Below are 26,844 nucleotides of genomic sequence, written 5' to 3' on the forward strand. Positions count from 1 at the left end.
GTATGTACACAGAAGCAAATTCAATGCAAATATGATTAAGACTGTCTTGAAAAGTGACTTTAAAATACTGTCTTGTACTTGTGGTCCAGTGGTTAAGACTCCAGGCTTCCAATGAAAGGGGGGGCAGGTGCTGACCCCTAGTTCAGGAACTAAGATTCCACATGCCTTGTGTGGCCAAAAAAAAAACCCCAAAACTGTCTTGTTGCCAAAACTTAGTTGGAGACTCTCAGACTCACTGGAAACTTAGTTGATCTTTTTGAGGAACTTAACCAAAATGACTTCCAATTTCAGATTTTGGATTCAACCTGAGTGTGAATTTATTTTCTATTTTAAAAGTCATGTGTTTTCTGTTTTGGGTAATGTAGCCTTCCTTTCTGGCTTTTTTAGTGCTAGTTATTTGTTAAAAGCTGGGGTCGCAAAGAGTTGGACACCACTGAGCAACTAATAACATCACATCATACCTTCAGTTCAGTTCAGTCACTCAGTCGTGTCTGACTCTGCGACCCCATGGACCGCAGCACGCCAGGCCTCCCTGTCCATCACCAACTCCCGGAGTCCACCCAAACCCATGTCCATTGAGTTTGTGATGCCATCCATCCATCTCATCCTCTGTCGTCCCCTTCTGCCCTCAATCTTTCCCAGCATCAGGGTCTTTTCAAATGAGTCAGCTCTTCGCATCAGGTGGCCAAAGTATTGGAGTTTCAGCTTCAACAGCAGTCCTACCAATGAACACCCAGGACTGAAAATAACTATTTAAAAAAAAAAAAAAGGCAAAACAAACCCTAAGTCTTAACGTTTCTCCCTAAGGCGGCAGTTTAGAGGAAGACAGGGTTTTAAAAAACTCTCCCAAACCCAGACAAGAGTCAGAGGGTGGTGCCTTTGACGACGAACTTGAGCCGAACCCGCTCGTACGTGCGGGCAGCTTTGGGGCGCCGGGCGCGGGGCGTGTGGGGTTCCCTCCGCGGTCCTTCCTGTTTCGGCCGCGCCTCCTCCCGCGCTGGCTGGGGGCGGGGACTGAACTGGGGCGGCGCGGGCCCGAGGGTGGCCCAGACGGGCGGCCGCGGGACATGACGGCCGGCGGCCAGGCCGAGGGCGCGGGCGCGGACCCCGCTTCCGCGCGGCTGCCTTCCCGGGTGGCCAAGCTACTGTCGGCCCTCTTCTACGGGACCTGCTCCTTCCTCCTCGTGCTGGTCAACAAGGCGCTGCTGACCACCTACGGGTGAGGCGGGAGCCTGGGGGCTGGGAGGAGTCCGCGGGGGCGCCCGGCTGCTCCGCGGGACTCCGGGACCTTCCCGCTCCGGCGCCGCGCGGAGCGGGTGCTGGCGGGACTCCGGAGGTCCCGAAGCCGGGGAGAGCCGCGGGGCTGCCTGCTCTCGTGCACTTCGGTCGCACTCGGGTCAGCGGGTGGCGGGCAACGGCGAGCGGGAAGTCTCGCTAACTCGGGAGCAATTTGGGCGGCCAGTGCACTCCGCACGGGCCACGTATTCAGGGTCCGGACCTTCGCACTGTTTGGAAACCAAACCACAAGCGAGCAAGTCAGCGCGGGCGCACCTTACCGCGGCTTACTGCTCCGGGACAGGAAGCGCACCTGTGCTTTCAGGAGCACCAGTGAGCTGAAACTAGCGATCCGAATGTGTCCTTCAAATGTAAGCTATTTCTACAAGTCTAGCTATTCAACCATCAGCAGAGTCCTGAGTGGATGAGTTTATTCGCATTGTTTGATCATTCATTCTCAAATCACCAGCATGTTCATGGGAAAATGGAGAAACAATTTCATATTCTCTACTTTTTTTTTTTTTAATGAGTATGTAGTAAACCAGCAAATTTGTGTTTCCTTGAACCTATTTGTAAAGATAGAAAATCCTGTTTAATTCTGCTTTGGTTGTATAGGCATCGAAAGCGCTGTGAATTTAGACCCAGCTCCACCAGATAATTACATCTCTGTAAATTATCTCCCAGACCTCGGCATGAGTTGTCATAAGTGAGGCCTCCTTATAAACTGTACTGTGCTACAAGAATGTAAAATCAGAATTTTATAAAGAGTCCAAAGGACTTCCCTGGTAGCTCAGTAGTAAAGAATCATCCTGCTTGGGCAGGAGACAGAGGTTCCCTCCTGGGTGGGGAAGATCCCCTGGAGAAGGAAATGGCAACCCACTCCAGTATTCTTGCCTGGGAAATCGGATGGACAGAGGAGCCGGACAGGTTACAGTCCATGGGGTCATGAAAAGAGTGAACACTACTTAAACAACAACAAAGAAACCTCAGAGTGTCTTCAGCCTCCTTATTTTAAACTAGCAGAAGCTGAAACCTAGGTGAGCTTGGCTGGTTCCACCTCTAAGGGATATTTACCAGGCAGCTACTAGGTGCCAATGCCTGGTACCAGGGAAGCAGCTGTAAAAAACACAAGGCAGCCTGCAGTGGAGCCCCCCATCATATCAGTGGTAGAGAGGAAAGTGAACAGGTGGGCTCATGAATAAGCAAGGTGATTTCAGGTTTGCTGTGAGCGTTCCTGGGGTGGAGTGGTTGGTGGAGAGCATTCCACACAGAAGAAAATGGGCTGAAGTGGGCATGAGCTTGGCCTACTGGAGGAATAGAGAGAAGGTGATCTGGCTAGAACTGAATGAGCAAGTGGTAGGAGAGACAGTGTTGGGATCGGTAGGATCGGATCCTTCATTCATTCAATAACATTCAATAAACATCTATCATAAAAAGAGAATGCTGTTAATAGGCGTTTGGGGAGTGGTTGACAGATATATCAGTTGAAGTTTGATGGTAAATCTCTGCTTTTTGCTCTTGACTGAGCAGTGTGCTCATTGACCAGAACAGTCAATGAGTCTAAAAACATGCGTCTTCTTGTTGGAAGCAGGGACCTGTAAACACTGGTTAAGTGCTTGGAAGATGCAGGACAGTATTTGACTGGAAAGAATTATATGAGGCATCTCCTGCTGTAGCCTTTCCATCTTTAAAATTTTGAGTTCCATGACTGAAGGAGGAAATTGTTTTTGTCTCAGCAAGGCAAAGCTCCTTATAACCTTATGTTTCACATTTCCGTAATGTGATACACCGTTGGAGAGCCCTGTTCAAAAAACATTGTTTAGTCTCTCATCTCAGGATGCTTTCAGAGCATGTTTTGAGGCGAAGAGGGTTGGGGTTATTAGGTTATAACAATAAGCCATAGATATCTGATCCAGACATTAACTGTTTGAGGATAGAATGTTGTGTTGTCGGGTAGAAGGAAGAACTTTTTGTAGTTACAACAGGATTATGGGAATGTAGCTCAGGGAATATTTTTTTCTCTTCCAATTTGAGTAGATTGTGTCTGGCTGGAGTCCCAGACTGATGAGTGATCTTAGTTATATGTTAGTCTTAGGTCATTGACTTGTTAAATTTACCTGGTTGGGCAGAGAGAGCTTTGGAAGGACTTGGAGTCAGACCCTGTTGGAGTGAGAGGGAAAAGAATCTGGGGGACAAGATGGGCTTTGATGGTTCAGCGCATGTAGCCCGAAGTCCTGAAGGGTGGAGAGAAAGACCAGGGCTCCTCTAAATGAGCCCCAGAAGCTCAGGAGGCACCACAAAGAGGAACTCTAGCGCTGAACCTTCAAAGCCCATCTTGTCCCCCAGATTCTTCTCCCTCTCACTCCAACAGGGAGAAGAACAGTAGTGGTTCTTTGGAGTTATATTCATGAGGCTTGTGCAGGCAGTCTCAGTCGCTTTTTTTGGTTACTATTTTAATACTGTTCTCTGCCATGCAAGATTTTACGAATAATGCTTAATACAAAGTGTAAACTTAGTTGTATTTAGTTCAACAAGTATTTGCTTGGTACTTGCTGTTTGTTTACGCTCCAGGGCTTTGAGATCACTTAACATCGTCATTTCCAAACTTGCTTGGTAATATGAATCCCTAGGAGAGATTTTTTTTTTTTTTTTTTAGAGCTATTGAATCAGAGGCTCCAGTGGTGGGAACTGGAAGTTTATACTAAAAATCAAAAACAACTCCTAATTTTCTCCTGGTGGCTCAGATGGTAAAGCGTCTGTCTACAATGTGGGAGATCCGGGTTCGATCCCTGGGTCGGGAAGATCCCCTGGAGAAAGAAATGGCAACCCACTCCAGTACTATTGCCTGGGAAATCCCATGGATGGAGGAGCCTGGTAGGCTACAGTCCATGGGGTCGCAAAGCGTCTGATACGACTGAGTGACTGAACTGAACTGAATTTTCTCATACTCTGATGAAAACTGGCTCTCTCCTAAAGACACTGCTCCATTCGGCTCCTGGGAAGGAGCTGGATCCTGGTCATGCCCCACCTGTTGCCAGGAGGTGGGGTTGAGTCCTCGTAGCTCCCCACTGCTCTGCTCTGCGGAGAGTCCAGGCTTAGCACTCCCTTCTGTCCTCTCTCTGTGCCTCCTGAGCGTCTGTGGCTCCTTTAGTGGAGTCCTGGTCTTTCTGTCCACCCAGACTCTTAAGCCCTCAAGACTTTGTGCTACGTGTGCTGAACCCTCAAAGCCCATCTTGTCCCACATCCGGTGTCACTCCCAGGGCCATGTGCTCAGTGTGACCCTGCCCGCCACTCCAGTCTTGGTGCAGGATATCCATGCTTAGTGCTGCAGCCCAGGTATTTCTGCCACCTCCACCCTCCAGGCTTCCCTTCTCTCCTGGTCCAGCCGGTGGGCCCCTCCCTCGAAGCCCCTAAGACTCCTTCCCAGCTCTTGCCTTGGCTGGTACTTATCTCACACAGCCTACCTTTTGCAACTTTCCTTCAGCATTGAGCAGCTCTGACTGCTCGGGGAGAAAAATCACTTTGGGTATGGCTGGGTTGACTTTAATTTGATGATCACAAACCTCAAAACCAGCTCTTCTACCACCCTCTAGTTTCTTCTGGAGCCTTGCTTTCCTTGTCTCAGAAATGTCTCCTTTCTGCTTTCTCTTTTCCCCTGAAACCTTCCACACCTCCATCCTCCACTCTCCTCTGATACTTCATTGAGGGAAGTAGAAACTGTCAGATGAGGTCCCCTTTCTGCTGTGATGGAGGGAGTGCTTTATTCCTGTGGAGGGCCCAGCTCCCCATTTCTGGATGTCCCTCCTTCCTGCTCCTTTCATTATCCTCCTCATTGCCTCATCAGCCACCTCTCTCTGTCAGCTTAAAGCATGTTTAGGTTTCTCAAGCAAAAATAACCCTCCCTTGATCCACGTGGGTGCTCGTTTCTCTGATCCTTTCAGAGTCAGACTTTAAAAGGTTGTGTACACATATTATCTTCACTTCCTTGCATTCACTCCAAAAATAATTCAGTTAAAATATTGGGTGTTGTTTAAATATACAAATGTACAAAGAAGATGATAATAATAATTGTTCATATTCCCACTATCTAGAATCAATATTTTGAATTTTTAAAAAGAAAAGTCATCCTGTGTGATCATTATGAAGAATTCAAACAAGAGAAAAATATTAGAGTAAAATTTTAAAAATTACTATAGTTGACATTAGGCAATAACTTCAGACATCTTTTAGATAGATGGATGGATTGGAGAAAGACAGGTTGAATTACTTTTTGTATAAAGTATATTTATAGATATAGCTACTTATTTGCTCATTTCTTTATAAATTATTTTCTTTAATTCAAAAAGGAGTGGGAAATGAGTGGGCGCTTTCATTTAATTATTCAATTGTTTGAGGATCACCAAAGTCCCTCTGAGCTTTCCTGGTGGTTCAAATGGTAGAGAATCTGCCTGCAGTGCAGGAGACTTAGGGTCGATCCCTGGGTCAGGAAGATCCCCTGGAGAATGGAATAGCCACCCACTCCAGTATTCTTGCCTGGAGAATCCTATGGAGAGAGGAGTCTGGCAGACTATAGTCCATGGGTTCGCAAAGAATTTAACATGACTGAGCAATTAACACTTAAGTTCCTCCACCACTTTTTATTATGTAAAGTTTCAAGCACACAGGAAAGTGAAAAGCAAAGTACACTGAACATCTGTACATACACCACTGAAATTAAGTAATTAACATTTTGCTATATTTGAGTGCTGAAGAATTGATGCTATTGAATTGTAGTGCTGGAGGAAACTCTTGAGAGTCCCTTGGACTGCAAGGACATCAAAACAGTCAATCCTAAAGAAAATCAACCCTGAATATTCCCTGGAAGGACTCTTGCTGAAGCTGAAGCTCCAATACTTTGGCCACATGATGCGACGAGATGACTCATTGGAAAAGACCCTGATGCTGGGAAGGATAGAAGGCAAAAGGAGAAGAGGGCGGCAGAGGATGAGATGGTTAGAGAGCATCACCGACTCAGTGGACATGAATTTGAACAAACTGTGATAAATTTTGGAGGAAGAGAAGCCTGGTGTGCTACAATCCATGGGGTCGCATGAACCACTGAATACATCATTCATACATTATTTCACTGCACTCTCAGATATTTCAACGTGCATGTGTGTGCATGTTCAGTCGTGTCTGACTCTTTGTGACCCCATGGACTGTAGCCTGCCAGGCTCCTCTGTCCATGGGATCTACAGGCAAGAATGCTGGAGTGGGTTGCCATTTCCTTTTCCAGAGGATCTTCCTGACCCAGGGATGGAAACCGCATCTCCTGTGTCTCCTGCTTTGGTAGGTGGATTCTTTACCACTGCACCACCTGGGATGCCCTATTTCAACATACCTCTCCTGAAATATAGATATTCTCTGACATTAGTATCATTTTTGCTCTTAGCAAACTTAACAGTAATCTCCTAAAATAATCTAATACCAAATCTATAGTCATCCCAATTGTCTCCAAGATGTTTTTATGATTGTTTTAAACATTTGTATCAAGATCTAATTGAACTTCATGCAATGTATACAGATATGTCTTTTTAGTTTATTTTAATCTAGAAAAGTTCCCCATGCACCTCTTCCCCCTGATTATTGTTGTTGTTTAGTCGCTAAGTTGTGTTCAACTCTTTGTGACCCCAGGGACTTCGGCCTGCCAGGCTCCTCTGTCCATGGATTTCCCAGGCAAGAGTACTGGAGTGGGTTGCCATTTCCTTCTCCACTTCCCCTTCATATTGACTTTGAAATGCCTGACCCAGGTGTGTTGTAAAGTGTCCCCTATTATGGATTGTTTGATTTATTTTTTGAAGTCTCACTTAACTTACTTTCTATTTTTTTAACTGAAAGTTAGATCTAAAGGCTTGATTACATTCAGATTAAGCATTTTTTGGCTTTATACTAATAGTGGACCCTGTAAATTTCAGCTGGCATCATATGAGGGGTTGTAATACCATTAGTCATTCTGGCTGTGTTTGAAGGCTTAAGGTGAGGGCTGCAAGTTGCATGTATGTATGAAATTTAGTTTTTACTGAATTGAATGGAGAGAAGAGAAATTAGAGTTGAATGAAAAGAATTGTTGACTTTCAAATCTATTTCTTCAGTTTCTGACTGTATGTATGGCTTCTCTGCTGTGAAGCATGACACCTCTGTACTTCTTCCTATCTCCCCTCCCCTCCATGTCTTCTTTTACAGTGTAGCATCCTGTTGTGTAAGTATAATCCCACAGTTGTTTGAATCTGGTCTATGTTAAATGAATACAGTAGTCAGCAGCCTTTTATCGCAGTGTCTCCATTCCAGAACTCGGTATTTTGATTTGACTCCTAAGTGGTGGATTCCATTGCAGGGTCGTGTTTTTATGGAGAGTTCATGACTGCTGTATTGATCGTGTTGAATATTCTTAACAACTTTTTCTGCAACAAATGTGCTTTTAAATCTAGAGAGTTTGCTTATTTTCCTCATGTCAAGGAAACAAATTTGCCTGTTTTATCTTTGAATTATTTTCTCTCTTTATTGAGAGAAAGCAGCACAGAGATGAGCCCTTTCTGGCGGTACCTATCTTCTAAATCTGTTTATCTTTGAGAATGTGTCTTTTTCCTGTTCATTCACTGTGATCGCCTCCTCTTGGTAGTTCATTTTTCAGCAGCAGTCATTTACTTCTGTATTGTTTCTAAATTACTCATACGGCAGTTTTGTTGTTTTCTTCCTCAGCTGGTTTCCTTAGATCTGTGGTTCCCTTTTCATCTCACTAGTTTCCTTTGTTATCTCAATTTTGAGCTGTTGGTTTTGTTGACTATCTTCTTATTAAGGTGTTCTGTAGCTGGAAATAGTTAAAAGGGTGCCTTCTCTCCTTGTGTTACATTCTCTTCTAGGCTGAGCTCTTTGTCTTCCTTCCGTAAGCCTTTTGTCGTTGTTTTACTGTTTGTTTATGTTGTAGTCTTATTATTTTGCTTGATGTTGCAGGTTGTATTCCTAGGCAAGGAGACTCTCAGGTGTGAGGATACTGGGCAGTGCTCTTGGGACCCACTCCTGTGGGAGAGTGAGGGAAGCAGGATTATGTAGGTAGAGAGAGAAGCTAGGCTGTACTTCATCCCAACAGAGCCTTATCCCAGGGTCTCTGGAGCTGGAAGGGCTCAACAGAGTTGTCTTGAACTGGGTTGAGGGCCCTTGGCCTTTATATGTCTGCACAGACATACAGGCTCGGAACACAGGCTGGGCTGTTGGCAAGGCAACTTTCTCCTGCTGAGGATGCTCTTGGGAAACTGGGGGATGAGGGCTTCAGTCCAGAAGCAGATGTCTGGGTGACACATCCAGCGTCCATTAGAGTACATTTGATTTTCATGGTGGTGCCGTCCAGTCATTCTGTTTTCTCTGACAAGGTAGGTTAGTTCCTTATTCTCTTCTCACCCTATCTGAGATAGGTGTTTCCCTGTAATATGCAGTTTAGGGGATGAGGTGGTGGTGTTGGTGGTGGTGGTTTTTTTGAGTGATAGTCCCTCTTTTTAGGAGCTGGACAGAATGACTGGGAGCCAGTGAAGGGCTGGACAGTGAGTGAGCCTGATGAGGTGATGTGCTGCCTTGTTAAGTATGGTTTTAGGTAGGGAGTAAGATTCTGTATCCAGTTGCCTGGTGCCATTTGTTAGAAGACCTACTGTCTTTTCCCTACTGCTCTGTATGGCCATCTTTGTCATGAATCATGTTTCCATGTGGGTGTGTATCTGTCCTAATCTCTGTTCTCTTTCATTGTCTGGTTAGAATATCATTGTGCAAATACCACACTCTCTCATTTGTTGTGAATTTAAAATCAATCCTGGGGAATTCCCTGGTGGTCCAGTGGTTAGGGCTCCGTGATTCCACTGCAGAGTATGGGTTCAATCCCTGGTCTGGGAACTAGGATTCCAGCATGTTGCAGGCAAAAAAAAAAGAAAGAGAGAATACTGGCATCCAGCAGAATCAGTCCTCCAACATTTTTTTCTTCACGATTATCTTAGATCATGTTTGCTTTTGCCTTGAAATTCAGTTTTAGCGTCAGTACAAAATACCTATTCTTGTTTGTAAAGAAAGATTTGATTTTATAGATCAGTTTGTGGATAATTGTTCACTACAATGTTGATTCTAATCCATGAACTTTATTTAGGACTTCTTTCATTTTTTAAATACATATTTATAGTTTTCTATGTAGAGGTAGTTCTTGGAAATATTTTATTAGATTTGTGCCTGGGTATATTATCTTGAAGAAAGGAAACCAGTGTAATGAATCTCCATGTAGCCATCATCCAGTTTCAACAAGCTTGTGACATTTATATCTCTCCTCTTCTCAATTCCAACATCTCCCCCCAGATTATTATGAATTTCTAAAGGAGAAGAAGGACTAGGTTTTTTTGTTTAAAAAAAAAAAAAAAACCACGGCAATATCATTTCATGCTTAAAGAGGTATAAGTAATTTTTTATTACCATAAAATACCCAGTTAGTATTATTTGATGTCTTTGGGTGCTATTGCAAGTTAATACCTTTAAAATTATTATGTTCTTTGTGTCTTTATGATATATAGACCTAGAAGTGATTTTTTTCACATGTTCATCTTTTATCCAGTAACTTTGCTAAAGTTATTTATTAATTCTAGTCATTTATCCCCCCAATTATCTTGGCTTTCTACATATACAACTGTGTTGTTTGTTAATATGACAGTCTGTCTCAAGGGGCAATAGAAGTTTGCCCAGTTTAGCAATGATCAGTTTAAAAAATGGAAAAGAAATGAACAATGAACAAATTTGATGTTTTCACTAAGACAGAAAAAATAGTCTAAGACCTTTTAATAACCTTTTAATAACATAACATTTTAATAACCCCTGTCATTCTGTGTTATATATTGTTTTCAAAATTTTTTCATCAGTTGCTAAAATTATTTGTTATTCTGTATTCTTTGTAGTTTCCCATCACCAATTGTTCTTGGAGTTGGACAGGTAAGTGAAAAAAGATAAATTAACCTCTTAATTATTTGTTAGTACATATGATGAAATTGTAAGTGCTTTTGTTTAAGACTGTGGTTTACGAATTTGTTCAGTTGGCAGAGGACTGTAGTACTTTGGGTGAGACAGTGTGAAGTATTGATACATTTTATTTCATTTTACAATTTAGGAACAGTTGTATTTGTAGGAGAAACTTCCTTAATAGAATTTAATTACTCTAAAGTAAGGGGGCAGCAGACTGGAAGCCTCCAAGGTCTGCTGGGTCACAGATGAGTGTGCACAGTTGAAGTCACTGTGCTTGTTTAAGAAAAGGATTGGGGAGATGAGGTGAGGCTCACTAGGAATCAGGGAAATTTTATTTTCACAGCAAACCTCCCAATTTGTAAATGGTGGCAACAGATTCATATTTTTCCATAAACCTCTCGATGGGCCAAACGAAACAAGTTTAGAGTTTCCTTCCTAAACTTCATGATGTTTGTTCTCAAGTGTAAGGGTAAGCTTGGATAAACTTTCAAACTTACCCACACTTGGCTGTTTCTGAAATTTTCCATTAATATTATTTTGTGACTTTCTTACATTTTTTTTTATCATACACTAGTGATTTCTAGTAGACAAATGTTAACAGGTGCTGAAGATTGTTTTTCTTTAGTTTACAAGGAGAAAAAATTATAAAAATTATATCTGTTAACTAAATTTTAAATTGTGAATCTGGAATTTATACAAATAAACATTATTCTAGTTAAATGTTTTGCTAATAAGGTACTCTTTGCACATCATTTTAGGGTGAAAAAATAACAAGGAAACAGTGTTTCCTTAAGGCAATAAAAAATATCTCTTTATGGTTCAGTGTGAAAATATGTTTAAAGAAGTACTTTAAAAGATCAATAGTATGTGGTAATACTCCCTATGAAATGCCCAAGGCAAATACATTCACTGTCTTGTACTCAATTAAGGAAAAAACCTTTCTGATTTGCAGTTTGTAAGGGAAGAAGTCAGTAGACCAAATTTTAAAAATTTGAATTGCAGAATAATTTACATAGTGTTGGTATATTTCTGTTAAGAATTATAAAGTAAGTCATAAATACAAACTACAATTATTATTCAGAGTGGGCTTGAGTTATATAAATCTATCATAAGTATCTGTACACTCAGGCTTGAGGTTTAGGACAATAATCATGTTGAAGGAGTCCTAATATGGAGAAAAGTTGAATAAGTTCTAAAATTTGCATAGAAAGATGATATTAAAAGTTTTTATTTCAAAATAATAATCTGGAGTATTTCTGATATACCTGGTGTAAACCAGCTGAATAGCATTTGAATGAGGTATTTTTTGTAACACTGGCTAGGTGGAGAGAAAATGTCTTCTGTGTTATAGAAATTGTGTACTTTACAAGATATGTTTATGTGTGGAATTTGCCTCCCTTCCCCACCTCCTTTGACCCCAACACTTACTTTGTGGGGGAAGGCGACCATATGCTCAGAACATGGAAGGTATCGTTCAGGATCAATGAGCAGCCTCACTGACTGTGGTCATGCTGGTCTGTTTGGGGCACACCATTGATTCTTCCCTGAGGTCACGTGTATATGTGTGAGTCTATTTGATATTATACTTTTTGCCTATAGTTCTAATGCAATTTATGCAGTGACAAAAAAAGTTAATATTTTAAGGAATAATAATTTTTTTGGAACCTAGAAAATGGATTTTTCACATACATATGTTTTTGGTGAGTCTCTTTTCTTCTGATGATGTATTTGTACCTCAGATAGTCTTTCTAGATATTTTGCTGAAGTTTTTCTCTTCCCTTTTCTTTAGATGGCAGTTACCATAATGATACTATACGTGTCCAAGCTAAATAAAATAATTCACTTTCCTGATTTTGACAAGAAAATTCCTACAAAGGTATGTGATGGAAAGTACATGTAATTATGTTGGAAGATGTGAAAATACTATAAAATTACAAATTGATCTTAGAGTACAGGTCCATTTCCATATACCCTGTGCTTCCTGCTGTTTAGAAACTTTTTACTAAAGATTTCATATCATTCAGTGGTCCACTAATGTAACATGATAGTAACAGTGTGTGCTTAGCAACGGATATTAAATAAATACTATGTGTCTTCTGAAATAGCAAAACTCTCTAACAGAAATTGTCAAGGTTGTTTGGTAAAGGACCAGATGGCAAATAATTAGACTCTGTGGGCCAGACTATCTCTCTTGCAGCTATTCAGCTCTGTACTTTGAAAGCAGCTGTAGATGATATGTGATATGTGTATAAATGAATCGATGTAGTTGTGTTCTTATAAAACTTTATTTGCATAAATAGAACATGAATTAGATTTATCTCTTGGGCTCTCCCAGTTTGCTGATCCCTGCTTTAAATTTTCATTTTTAGCTTGGGTAGCTAAAACCTGTGAGTGGAATAAACAGTAAATACAATTTGATATACATAGTTTCCGCCCCCCGCCCCCCGCCATGGTAGAACTACAAACACGAGACCTGCCATTTCTTCCTGGGTATGTGGAATGGAACTAATTTTATTGAACAGTTGCTAGGTGCCAGGCATGAGGCCAGACATTTAATTCCTAGAACAATCCCCTGCGACCGGTGGTATTAAATGGATCATGGTGACATTTTTGGATTTAGGGAGGTTAAATCAGATTGCAGTTCCTTGAAAGTAAAGAGCTCACATGGTTTGTTCACTCCATGTCTCTAAGGCCTGGAAAAACATTGGCATCTAGCTCTGGATTATTCATCAGGCTGACTAAACATGCTTACAGCATCAATAATCAGGGACATCCACACAGAGAAAAACAAACCACTGAAGTGTAGGAAACGTATTAACCCAGTCATCGTAAGAAAAATCAGAATATTGTTGGGTTTGCCTACACTTAGTTTATGATATAGTTTTAAATACTTTAAACAATTGTGAAATATCTAGACATAGGAAAAAAAGACATCATCCATGAATGTGTAATTGAATGAATAATTACCCTTGTAGTCATTACCTAGGTCATGAGATGGGGTCACAGAATCCTTACCTACTATTCTGACTTTTGTCGTAATGATTTTCTGGAGTTCTTTTTTAGTTTTCTAAGCTTGTATGTATGCTTGAATTTAGTTTTGCCTGTTTTTGGAGGTTATGTAAGGGGAATTAACCTATATATTTTTTTGTATCTTGCTGTCACTTTATTGTGATGGTAAGATTCATCTACATTGTTGTGTGTAGCTGTATTCTTTTATTTTCATTGTATCAATATAATTTATCTGTTTTAGTGTTTATGGTAATTGGAGTTGTTTCTGGTTTGGGCACTAGAAAAATAAAAAGTACTGTTCTGAATGTACTGAGAGTTGGATCTTGATGCAGATGTATTAGTCAGATAAGGCTCCCATCACAGAATACCATAGAATAGGTGGCTTGAAAAAAAGGAATTTATTTTCTCACACTTCTGGAGGCAGGAAGTCCAAGATGAAGGTGCTGATGTTGGTTTCTGGTAAGAGTTCTCTCCTTGGCATATAGACAGCTGCCTTCTCACTGTGACCTCATGTGGCCTTTACGCTGTGCCTATGCACTCTACTCTTATTATAAGGGCACAGGTCCTATTGGATTAGGACCCCACACTTATTAGCTCACTTAACCTTAATTACCTCCTTCCAGGCCCTATCTGTGTCTGCAGTCACCTGGGGTCTAGGGCTTCAAGATGTGAGTTTAGAGCTGACACAGTTCAGTCCAAAACAGCACATGTGCATGTAGTTTCTTTGGGAGGCTTATCATGAAGTGAAATTGCTGACTCCTAGAGTGATGCTTTTGAACTGTGGTGTTGGAGAAGACTCTTGAGAGTCCCTTGGACTGCAAGGAGATCCAACCAGTCCATCCTAAAGGAGATCAGTCCTGGGTGTTCATTGGAAGGACTGGTGCTGAAGCTGAAACTCCAATACTTTGGCCACCATGTGAAGAGTTGACTCATTGGAAAAGACCCTGATGCTTGGAGGGATTGGGGGCAGGAGGAGAAGGGGACGACAGAGGATGAGATGGCTGGATGGCATCACTGACTCAATGGGCATGAGTTTGAGTAAACTCCGGGAGTTGGTGATGGACAGGGAGGCCTGGCGTGCTGCGATTCATGGGGTCGCAAAGAGTCGGACACGACTGAGCGACTGAACTGAACTGAACTGAGAGTGAGCATATTGTCACCTTGAAAAGATAATGGCAAACTGTTCTCCCAAGTGGTTGTACCAATTCACACTCCTGACAAAAGTGTATGAAAGTCCCTCTTGCTCCTCATTCTTGCCAATGCTGGGTGTGTAATGACATCTTCTTGGCTTTTATTTGCATTTCCCTGGTTATTAATGAGGTTGAGTGCCTTTTCATTTTTTAGTGCCCATATGGATATTCTCTTCTGTGAAGTACTTGTTAAGACTTGTGCCCATTTTTCTGTTGGGTTTATGTCTTTTTCTTACTGAAATGTGTAGGAGTTAAAAAAAAGTATTAAAAATATATTAATGATAGTCCTCTTGTTAGTTATTGTAGCATTACAAATATATTTTCCCCTTCTGTGGCATGTCTTTTTATTTTCTTTATTATGTATTTATCTTGTATCTCTTTATCATGTATTCCTTATCATGAAAAAGAATCTTAATTTTAAAACAGATATATTTCATCAGTCTTCCTTAATAATTAATCACTATTTTTCTTACTAAGGAAATTCTTCCCCATCCTGAGATTATAAAGATATTTTTCCAAATAAAAAGTATGTTGTTTTTCAGAATTAGGTTTTTAATCTGTTCGGAGTTGATTTTTGTGAATGGTACGAGGTACTGGTCCAATTTCATTTATTTTTTTCCAATTAGGTAGTCAATTGTCACAGAATCAGCTGAGAAGTTGATCCTTAATGTTGTGCCACTTATATCATGATACTGTTGTTTCTGGGCTCCTATGCTTTTTCATTTGTCTGTGTTTCTGCACTATTACCTCACAGTCATAATTACTATTGCTTAATGCAAAGTCCCTTGTGGCTCAGCTGGTAAAGAATACGCCTGTAATGTGGGAGACCTAGGTTTGATCCCTGGGTTGGGAAGATCCCCTGGAGAAGGGAAAGGCTACCCACTCCAGTATTCTGGCCTGGAGAATTCCAGGGACTATACAGTCCATGGGGTCGCAAAGAGTCGGACACGACTGAGAGACTTTCACTTTCATTATGCGAAGTCTTGCTGTCTGATAGAGCAAGTCTTTACCTCCTGAATTCTTCATTCTTCACATTTTTAGATGAATATTAGAAGCACATTGTCAAGTTTCAGGAAAAATAACCTGTTTGGATTTTAATTGGGGTTGCATTGAAGCTCTAAAGTAATTTGGAGTGAATTGACATCTTTAAAGTGTTGAATCTTACAATCTATGTACATGGTGTACATAAAAGTGAAAGTATTGGTCACTCAGTTGTGTCCATCTCTTTGTGACCACACAGATTGAAGCCCGCCAGGCTCCTCTGTCCATGGAATTCTCCAGGCAAGAATACTGTACTGGGTTGCCATTCCCTTCTTTAAGGGATCTTCCTGACCCAGGGATCAAACCTAAGTTTCCTGCATTGCAGGCAGATTCTTTACCATCTGAGCCACCAGGAAAGCACATACTCCCTTTAAACTTGTCCTCAGTAAAGTTTTATAATCTTCTCTATATATGTGTGTGTGTTAGTTGCTCAGTCGTGTCTGACTCTGCAACCCCATGAACTGTAGCCCTCCAGGCTCCTCTGTCCATGGAATTCTCCAGGTAAGAATACTGGAGTAGGTTGCCATAGAGTTCTGATATTTTTTGTTAGAAGTAGATTTTGTTGTGTTGTTGTTGCATATATCATTTAAACAGGGAAATTTCCTGGTGTCTTGTGTTAGGATTCTGCAGTTCCATTGCAGATGGCATAGGTTTGATCCCTGGTCAGGGAACTAAGATCCCACATGCTGCAAGGCACGGGCAAAAAAAGATTATTTGGAAAGTTAGAGGTATGTTGACTTAAAATTGTTCACAAACCTTAAATTTCTGAATTGTAGTTTATTCGGCGGAAATTTTTAGGACTTCAAGCTTGGGAGGCAGCATCTCAAGTAATCGTGAGAGAACCGCTCTGAGGAGTTGAGGCAGGGAGCTAGGACATATAGGAGTTCTGCAACAAAGTGAAGATAGTCTGAACTTCAAACAAGTACTGTTAATTAAAGAAAACCAAATATGTTAACTTAAGGTATATAGCACTTTTCTGTGTACAAGAAGATGCAAAATCTGGGCTTGGAAATCATTCCTTTGATATGCACCTCAGCTATCTGGGCCAGTATCCTCTTTTCATATCCTAAATTTCCTTAAGTCTCATGTGGGAGCAACTGCAGTCTGATGGCCCCGCATGGCAGGTTTTCTTTCCTTCCTGAATTCCCGTAGGCCTCCAGCTCACCATGGACTGTGGCTGCACAGGTGATGGCTACAATAGCTGATGACCTTTGTTTAGTAATATAGCATGAAATAGTCCATTTCTCAGGTACACATGTGCATCTTTCTTTTGTATATTGTTTTTGTATCTGCAACATTCTTTCATTTCTTTTACTTGCTTTCCTGTACAGCATTGGACCTACAATTCAGTGTTAGAAATGTAAATACTGGGCATTTTTGTCTGATCTCAAAGGGAAAGCTTTTAATATTTTGCCATTAAGTATGTTGTTTGCTGGAGGTTTATTTGAGATGCCTTTTATCTATGTCCTAGTTACCTTTTGCTGTTAGGACATAGACCCTACCTCTGGATGGAAAGAGAAAGTGGCTCAGTTGTGTTTGACTCTTCGAGGCTTCATGGACTATACAGTCCGTGGAATTCTCCAGGCCAGAATACTGCAGTGAGTAGCCTTTCAGTTCTCCAGAGGATCTTCCCGACCCAGGGATCGAACCCAAGTCTCCCACATTGCAGGTGGTTTCTTTAGCAGCTGAGCCACAAGGGAAGCCCACCTCTGGGTGGAAGGGAGTATCAAAGTCACACTTTAAGAGTGTGTGAGAATGGAGATACTGTTACAGCCATTATCTCTGATTATGGATTTGTCTGTTTCTCTTGGGACTTGTTAGGTTTTTTTGTTTTGTTTCCTGTATTTTGAGACTGTATGATTAGGTGCCTAGGTGTTTGGTTTTTTTTTTTTTGGCCTGCTACATAGCATGTGGGAATCTTAGTTCCCTGACTAGGGATCGAACCCCTGCACCCTGCAGTGGAAGCACAGAGCTCTAACCAGTGGACTGCCAGGGAATTCCCATAGGTGCCTAACATTTTAAGTTGGTTAAAACTTCCTGGTGCATTAAAGTGTTTACTTGCACTAGGTGGAATTCTTGTTTCACTTCTTTTAGTGTTTCCCTGGAATTCAAAACAGGCATGCCTGACTTACCAGATTATAATGGTGAATGTATTCTCCCTATCAACAATGTAAGGACTTTCACTCCATTTACCTTTCCTCCCAACTTATGTGCTCTTGCCACTAAGTGCTTTAACACTCTAGATCTCATCATACATTTTAATTTTCTTTTGAAAAAATGTCCATTTATATTTACTGCTTCCTTTGTTTTTCTTTCCTTTGTGGATCTCACACTTGCCACTTTCCTCCTGACTGAAACTGTCTTCTTTAGAATTTACTGATGGTCTGCTTAAATTCTCTTCATTTTTGTCTGAAAAAGGAAAAAAAATTCCTTTGTTTTTGAAATATATTCTTGTTTGAATTCTGCTTTGGCAGAGCTTCAAAGATGTAATTCTGCTATCTCTGGCTTCCACTGTTTCTCTCTGGGTTTCTCTTCTCCCTTTATTTTTGACCTAGGAGTTCCTCACTATCTTCCTAGTCCTTTCATGCTTTTATGAAGGTTTTAAATTATTTTGCCTAGCATTTTTAATTGTTTTCAGCAGAGGTATTAGCACAAATAATTTTGCCCAAGGTTGTCAGAAACTAGAAGTCAGTACTGCCTTTATTTTGAATTCTATATGGTAGTAGGGGCAACTGATTCTCTTCAATACCTAAGAACCTCTGAAACTGTAATATCACCAGCTGTATGATTGAGTCCGTTGTACACTGTTAACCAGAATATTGTTGACCAGAAAAAAACACACAACCTGAAAGTTGAGAATTATGTTTTATTTTGAAGGCAAAACGAGGACTTAAGCCCAGGAGGCAGTCTCTCAGCTGAGATAGATCTGAGAGAGTGCTCCAAAGAGGTAAGGGAGGAGCCAGCATATGTAAAATTTTTTGCAACAAAGATGCGGTAGTTGGAACTTCAAAAGATTACTGTTAATTAAAACTGTGTAGTCAAGGTTATGGTTTTTCCAGTTGTCATGTATGATGTGAGAGTTGGACGATAAAGAAGGCTGAATGCCAGAGAATAAATGCTTTCTAATTGTGGTTGTGTTAAGGAGTCCAAGCTGACTTTACTTGCTACACGGTAGACCAATAAATCCAAGAGATGAAGCATTGAGACAAAGAAGGGACTTTATTTGGGGAGCCAGCTGACTAAGAAGACAGGCTAGGCCTCAAAATAACTGTCTTATTGAGGCCTGAATGCCAGATTCTTTTATGGATCAGAGATGGTGGGGAGGTAAGGAAACAAAAGTAAAAAGACCATTTAATTCTTGCAAATATCTCCTAGAGTGGCAAGCCTCTGACAGGGGGATGTGTTAGTTTCACTTCCTCACACCCCTTCACAAATCAAATCCCTTATACAGTGGAAGTGACAAATTAGACAGTGGAAGTGACAAATAGATTCAAGGGATTAGATCTAATAGACACAGTGCCTGAGGCAGAGGTTCATGACATTGTACAGGAGGCAGCGATCAAGACCATCCCCAAGAAAAAGAAAAGCAAAAAGGCAAAATGGTTGTCTGAGGAGGCCTTACAAATAGCTGAGAAAAGAGAAGCGAAAGGCAAAGGAAAAAAGGAAAGATATACCCATTTGAATGCAGAGTTCCAAAAAATAGCAAGCGGAGATAAGAAAGCCTGCAAAGAAATAGAGGAAAACAATCAAATGGGAAAGACTAGAGATCTCTTCAAGAAAATTAGAGATACCAAGGGAACATTTCATGCAAAGATGGGCTCAATAAAGGACAGGAATGGTATGGACCTAACAGAAGCAGAAGACATTAAGAAGAGGTGACAAGAATACACAGAAGAACTGTACAAAAAAGATCTTCATGACCCAGATAACCACGATGGTGTGATCACTCATCTAGAGACAGACATCCTGGAATGTGAAATCAAGTGGGCCTTACGAAGCATCACTACAAACAAAGATAATGGAGGTGATGGAATTTCAGTTGAGCTATTTCAAATCCTAAAAGTTGATGCTGTGAAAGTGCTGCACTCAGTATGCCAGCAAATTTGGAAAACTCAGCAGCGGCCACAGAGACTGGAAAATGTCAGTTTTCGTTCCAATCCCAAAGAATGCTCAAACTACCACACAATTGCACTCATTTCACGTGCTAGCAAAGTAATGCTCAAAATTCTCTAAGCCAGGCTTCATCAGTACGTGAACTGTCAACTTCCAGATGTTCAAGCTGGATTTAGAAAAGACAGAGGAACCAGAGATCAAATTGCCAACATCCGTTGGATCATCAAAAAAGCAAGAGAGTTCCAGAGAAACATCTATTTCTGCTTAATTGACTATGCCAAAGCCTTTGACTGTGTGGATCACAATAAACTATGGAAAATTCTTAAAGAGGTGGGAATAGCAGACCGTCTTACCAGCTTCCTGAGAAATCTGTATGCAGGTCAAGAAGCAACAGTTAGAACTGGACATGGTTAGACTGGTTGCAGATCTGGAAAGGAATACGTCAAGGCTGTATATTGTCACTGTGCTTATTTAACTTATTTGCATAGTACATCATGTGAAATGCTGGTCTGGATGAAGCATAAGCTGGAATTAAGATTGCTGGGAGGAATATCAACAGCCTAAGATATGCAGATGACACCATCCTTATTGCAGAAAGTGAAGAAGAACTAAAGAGCCTCTTGATGAAAGTGAAACAGGAGAGTGAAAAAGTTGGCTTGAAACTCAACATTCAAAAATTAATGTAACGGCATCCAGTCCCATCACTTCATGGCAAATAGATGGGGAAACAGTGGAAACAGTGACAGACTTAATTTTGGGGGGCTCCAAAAATCACTGCAGATGGTGACTGTAAGCATGAAATTAAAAGATGCTTCCTTCTTGGAAGAACAGGTTACATTGTTTAACCTTGGTAGATCTTTACTTATTCTAGGCCTTTAAGGCAAAGTAATGTGGCCAGCATACACAACTTTTTGAAAGCGTCATTATTTGACACATCACTGAGATATGAATCTTTGTCTTCATCCAGAAAAATGCTTATATGCCTAGATAACAGAAGTTTGCACACTTTTTCAACAGCTTTCTGAACCTCATTCATGAGCTGTATTTATAGAGTTTATAAACTATAAGCACCCATCCTCAACTCACCAACCTGGCTAGGGGTCTCCACCAAGAGAGGTGCTTGTTCAGAGCTATGTTTTAGGGAAACATTCTGCTAATATGGGCAAGGTCAATATTTCTGTTTCTGTCCACTTTCCCCACCACCACTAGCATTATGAATATCACTGCAGACCTATTTTTTGATCACATAGAGAAACTTATATGTGTTCTGGATTCTGGAAAATTCACTCATTGCAAGGAAAGGAACTCTGGATGATTTGCTTTCTGATGGGGAGTAAATGTCACCATCTTTATTAATGAAGGAAAGTGTTTTTGGAGTTCTAACCAAATATTCTTTCTTTTTTTTATTGAAGCTGTTTCCTCTGCCTCTCCTCTACGTTGGAAACCACATAAGTGGATTATCAAGCACAAGTAAATTAAGGTAGAGTGCAAAATAATGGTTGCTTGGTGATTCTTCACTAGTTTGCTTTTAGTGTCACAGAGATAAACTGATTTTTCAAGATATTTCTTGGGCTATATATAGAAGATAATAATATTTCATAATTTAAGGAAATAAGGTAGTTTTGAGTTTGATAATGCTTTAGAAATGTTAAAAAGCTAATATAGTTTTCTTTATGTCCAAGTCTGAAGATAGAATGTGAGATCTGTAGAAATCAAGATAGAGAATGTATGAGATTTTCCAGGAAGATTCATTTATACGAATGTGGTTCTGTGTAACTTTTAATTCCAGCACAGTTTTATAAAAGCAGGAATACTCAGTCAGTTTTCGTATAGTTCAAGTTTGGTAGAAGGAAAAATTAATGACGTATTATTTTCAAGTATGTGATACATATTTCTGAAATTTGCATTTGCATTTATTTTATGGTCCTTTGACTACTTTGTTAATAGTCACTATAAAAATGAAAATGGAAGTGTACAATGAACAAGTCATCCTATAAATTGGAAAATGTGGTGTGAAATATGTAGCCTAATGAATACACATTCGGGACACGAAGCTTATGAAAAAGATATGAGTAATGAGAAAATCAAGTTTATGTAAAGGGTGACAGAAGCGGAATAAAGTCTGTTAGTATAGGAAGAGTAGAAAAGAGGCAGGTAGGAAGTAGACCAGAAGGAGAAAGTATATAGACCACTGAGAAGTGCGAAATGGGGCCTGTTGCCTTTCACTCTTGATTGGAGAGGGCAGATTGTGGCGGTTGTGAAAAATGAAATGTGCAATCTTGTTTCTGATTATGCCTTTGAGTTGTTTCTTTCTGGGATTAGGTCAGCCAATTTTCCTTAATTATCTCAAATTTGTATTAAAGCTTCCTGTGCTGTTGCTGTCTTGCCGTGTAACCTCTTGGCCTGTCTCTGAGCCCACTTGCAGTGTGGGAGTGCCTTCACTTACCCTGATAGCTGCCCCGCTCTTGCACTGGGGGTCTGGGTAGATGAGGGTTTCTTGTTTTTAGTGATCTTAGAAACATCTTTATTAGAAGTGTTCTTCAGTACTTTTCTGCACGCATAGCAGAAAAGGAAGATGAAGGCTTTCCGCAAGTTAAGACTGAAGAGAAAGGAAGGAAATTGCTTCTACATGGTGTCAAGTGGTATTTCTGTCTCCCCTGTTTTCAGTAAACTGGTAGTTGGTTCTAGAGGCTTAATCAAATTCAGATTCAGTTTTTCAGACAAGATCAGTTTGTTAGTGATGTTGAATTCTTTCTTCTGCATCACTTCATAGGGCACATAATGTTTTATCCCACTTCTAATGATATTTAATTGATCAAAAATTCTGTCTAATGATTTTAAGGGGTCAGTCTGGTTCCTTCATTAGAACGTTCCCCATCCATTTTTTACCTAATGAGTTTAGCACACATTGATGATCATTGTATAGATACATTATTTCATTACAAATTGTTTTCTAAACTATATCTCCCCTTCTGCAATTATTATCTAAACTTCCTCAGTGAGTACAAATTTTCATTCACCATTTCATACAGGAAAGGCAGGATAAAAGCTCTATTTACAAGCATTCAGAGTAATAAGCCAGTGTTGTGTCACCTTCAGTAGTGAACTGCTGGGTTTTTTTTTTTGTTTTGTTTTTTACCAGCATTATTAACTCATGAATTGTTATTTACAAGTCCCATATGAGATACACACTTTGCAAATATTTTCTCTCAGTCTATAGCTTGCCTTTTCATTCTCTTAACACTGTTTCTCAGAGCAGAAGTTTACATTTTAATGACGTTCCACTATCATTTTTTTCTTTCATGGATTATGCCTTTGATATTTTATCTAAAAACTCATTGCCAAACCAAGGTCATCTAGATTTTCTCCTACATTATCTTCCAGAAGTTTTATGTTTTACATTTAGGTATATGGTCCATTTTGAAGTTAAAGCCTGTGATAGGTATAAAGCCTGTGTCTAGATTCAGTTTTTTTTTTTTTTACATGGAGATGTCCGGTTGTTTGAAAGGCTAGTCTTTCTCCCTTGAACTGTATTTACTGCTTTGTCAGAGATCAGTTGACTCTATTTGTGTGGGTTTATTTCTGGGCTGTCTGTTCTGTTCCACTGAGCTGTTTGTTTCATTTACCTAATGTTTTAGTTCATTATACGCATCTTCTTTTGATGCTTAAATTGTATCATCTGAGGTCAGTGGGAGCTCTTTGAGTTGGCTACTGTGTTCTAGGGCTCCTGTAGGCTTTGATTACTTCCTTGCTTCCTGGCACATGATGTCTGGGTTTATCAGACTTTTTCTGCCATTTCTCCAAGGGTCCCCTGGTTATTTTTGTTTTGAGAGTGAGGCCATAGTATGGGTGCTGGATATATTTGGAAGGAAGGGCTAACACAGTATCCTGATGAATAACATACAGGGTATGAGAAAAAGAAAGACCAAGACACCTTCCATGATTTTGGGCCCGATTAAGTGCTATCAACTGGGTCCATCCCCGGGAGTGGGATTGCTGAGCCGTATGTGTTTAACATTTTCAGGAACTGCCAAACTGTTTTCCAAAGTGGCTGTACCATTTTACTTTCCCACCAGCAATGTGTGAGGGTTACAATTTCTCTACATTCTTGCCAAATTTGTTATTGTCTGTCTTTTTGATTGTAGCTGTTGCAGTGGCTGTGAAGTGGTGTCTCACTGTGGTTTTGATTTGCGTTTCCCTGATGACTAATGATACTGACCATCTTTTCATGTGCTTATCAGCCATTTACATGGCTTCTTTGGAGGAATGTCTATTCAAGTCCTTTGCCTATTTTTAATAGGGTTATTTATCTTTTTATTATTCAGTTTTAAGTCTTTATATATTCTAGATACAGGTGCTTTTTTATATACATAATTACAAAATTTTCTCCTATTCTGTGGGTTGTCTTTTTACTGTCTTGATGGTATACTTTGAAGCACAAAAGTTTTAAGTTTTTAAAAATTTAGTTAATAATTAAAGTTAAATATACCTAATATAAACATTTTAACCATTTTTAAGTGGAAAGTTTAGTACATAGATTCTCAATCTTGAGCAACCATCACCACTACCTATTTCCAGAAAGTTTTCATCATCCCCAACAGAAATTCTATACCATTAAACAATAATGCCGCATTCCCCCTCCCCCCCAGCCCTGGTAAACTCTGTTTTACTTACTGTCTCTATGAATTTGCCTGTTCTAGATATTTCATACAAATGGAATCATACAATATTTGTCCTTTTATTATGTCCAGTTCATTTCAGTTAGTGTAATGTTTTTAAGTTTCATCCATGTTGTAGCATGTATCAAAATTTCATTCCTTAGTCTAAGAGTCTACTTAGACAACCTTTGGATCTATCATATGTTATCTATTTATAAACATTTACATTTTGGTAAAGTCTGATATATCTATTTTTTGTTATTGTTGCTTTGCTTTTGGTATTGTGTCTAGGAAAACTTTGGCTGATCTGGGGTCATAAAGATATAATCCTATTCTTTCATCTAAGAGTTTTATAGTTTTCCTATATTTGGGTCTTTGATATATTTTGAGATAATTTTTTATATATAGAATGAGGTAGGGGTCCAAAATCATTCTTTTGCATATGAATGTTGAGTTGTTTCAGTGTTATTTATTGAAAGACTGTTATTTCCCCATTGTATGGTCTTGATACCCTTATTAAAAATTAATTTAACATTTCTAATTAATTAGAAAGATTTATTTCTTGATTCTCAATCTTAATGCTTTGATTAAATGTTTAACTTTAAACCAGTACTAGATAATACTGAAAATTGTAGCTTTGTAGTAGGTTTTGAAATTAGGCCCACCAACTTTGGTCTTCTTTTTCAAGATTGTTTTGGTTTGTTGATTTTCTTGCATTTTCACACTGATTTTAGAATTAGTCTGTCCATTGCTGGAGGAAACAGTGGTTGAAATTTTGATAGGGATTGTGCTGAGTCTATAGATTTATTTGAGAAATGTTTCCATTTTAACAACATTAAGTCTCTGATCCATAGTATGGAGTGTCTTTCCATTTAATCTTCTTTCATCTTTTCACAATATTTTGTGGTTTGTAGTGTGTTCCAGTTCTTACACTGCTTTTGTTAAGTTACTCCTAAGAATTTTGTTCTTTTTGATGCTATCATAAAGGGAATTGTTAATTTCCTTTTTGGATTGCTCATTTCCTTTTTGGGTTGCTCATTGCTAGTGTATAGACGTGCAATTGATTTTTGTATATTCTTTTTGTTTCATGCATACTTATTTCATTTGTTCTAATAATTTTATGGTGGATTTCTTAGGATTTTCTAGATATATATCATCTGAAAATAGAGACAACTTTCTTTTCTTTTTTTCCGAACTATATTTTTTTTTGGGGGGGGAGGGACTAATTGCCCTATCTAGAAATTCAAGCTCGATATGAAATAGATGTAGTGATGAGAGGAAACATCCTAGTCTTATCCCTGATCTTAGGGGAAGAACATTCAGCTTTTTACTGTTAAGTATCCATATCTGCTTTTATTTTATTATTATTCTTTTTTCTTTTTTGGCCACAATGTACAGCTTATGGGGTATTAGTTCCCCTACTAGGGCTTGAACCCATGTCTTTGGCACTGAGAGTGCAGAGTCCTAACCACTGGACCACCGGGGAATTTCCCTTGCTGCTTTTAAAGGCATCATCTAAAAATATTTTTTGAATTTAATTGAAAATAATGACTTTTTTTAATCTTGCTTTGAAAAAGGCCATTCAAACCAGTCTCATAAGACATCTTTAAGTGTGGATATAAAGTTTCTGAAAATTCTTTCTGCACTGCTCTCTGGTTGTCGTGGGAAAACCCTCCGCAGGTCTGGTCAGGAGGAGCTGCCCCCTCTCCCTTAAGGTTCTGACTTTCCTTCTTTAGGTCCCATCTTCTGAGAGTCACACTGGAAACAGATGGAGGTGGGTTTTTCCAGTCTTGGCATTCTGTGGCTGTGCATTAAGCTATGTCCTGGAATCTCTGGGTTTTGAGTGAAAGGTTCATAAGTATTTTTAAAAGGCAGTGAATGTGGCCTTTTACATAAAGTTTTTAGGGAAAATTACCTATAATTTTATCCTCTTGCATACTATTTTAAGTATTAATTTTTGTCTCTTTCTGTACATAGGATGTATCTTATTACACTTGTAGACTCTACATAGTTTCATTACCTCCTTGATTTATTTAACGTTTGTTTTCTAAGAGTGGTAAAGTTTTATATTATAGAATTAGTGCATAATGTTCCCTCAAGTGGATTTAACCAGAATTTATTTGATCATTGCCTTGTCTGATATTTAGATTGTTTCTGATATTGTCCTCAAAGACACAACTGCAGGGAACATCTTTGTGCACATGAATTTTTCCTTTTCTTTGAGTTATTATCTTAGGGTAAATTTCCTGACAAGAAGTAATTAGATCTGAGGTTAGGACCATTTAATGACTATCCATACCTAGTCCTAACTTGTCTTGTCAAAGGGTATATTGGCTCACGTTGCATATAATCTTTTAACACAATCTTTGCAGTTTCAACACTTTGTAGTAGTTGGATAGTATGATGTTTTGAATTGCTAATAAGTAAAAGTGGCATGAAATTATTAAATTTCCATTTCTTTTTATTATTTTATATGACTTAGTAACATATGTGATAATTAAAGTTAACTCCTTATATTTAATTTAGAAAATTAATGG

At 39.5% G+C, this 26,844-nt stretch overlaps 1 protein-coding gene across 4 annotated transcripts in view; it reads left to right on the plus strand.

Moving 5' to 3' along the window:
• Window positions 1–1,041: 1,041 nt before the first annotated feature.
• The window catches only part of SLC35D2 (solute carrier family 35 member D2), a 52,684-nt gene continuing 26,881 nt past the window's right edge, over window positions 1,042–26,844 (plus strand). For 3 of the 4 annotated variants that reach the window (XM_061163667.1, XM_061163669.1, XM_061163668.1), the window contains exons 1-4: window positions 1,042–1,219; window positions 10,233–10,266; window positions 12,086–12,172; window positions 21,062–21,129. In XM_061163667.1, the coding sequence (XP_061019650.1) occupies window positions 1,068–1,219; window positions 10,233–10,266; window positions 12,086–12,172; window positions 21,062–21,129 (341 nt within the window). In that variant the 5' untranslated portion in view covers window positions 1,042–1,067. Of the gene's footprint in view, window positions 1,220–7,021; window positions 7,065–10,232; window positions 10,267–12,085; window positions 12,173–21,061; window positions 21,130–26,844 lie in introns of those variants that run through there. The other variant, XM_061163670.1, reaches the window with a different exon arrangement.

Source organism: Dama dama, chromosome 16 (genome assembly GCF_033118175.1).
Source record: "Dama dama isolate Ldn47 chromosome 16, ASM3311817v1, whole genome shotgun sequence".
In the NCBI taxonomy this organism is placed as follows: domain Eukaryota; kingdom Metazoa; phylum Chordata; class Mammalia; order Artiodactyla; family Cervidae; genus Dama; species Dama dama.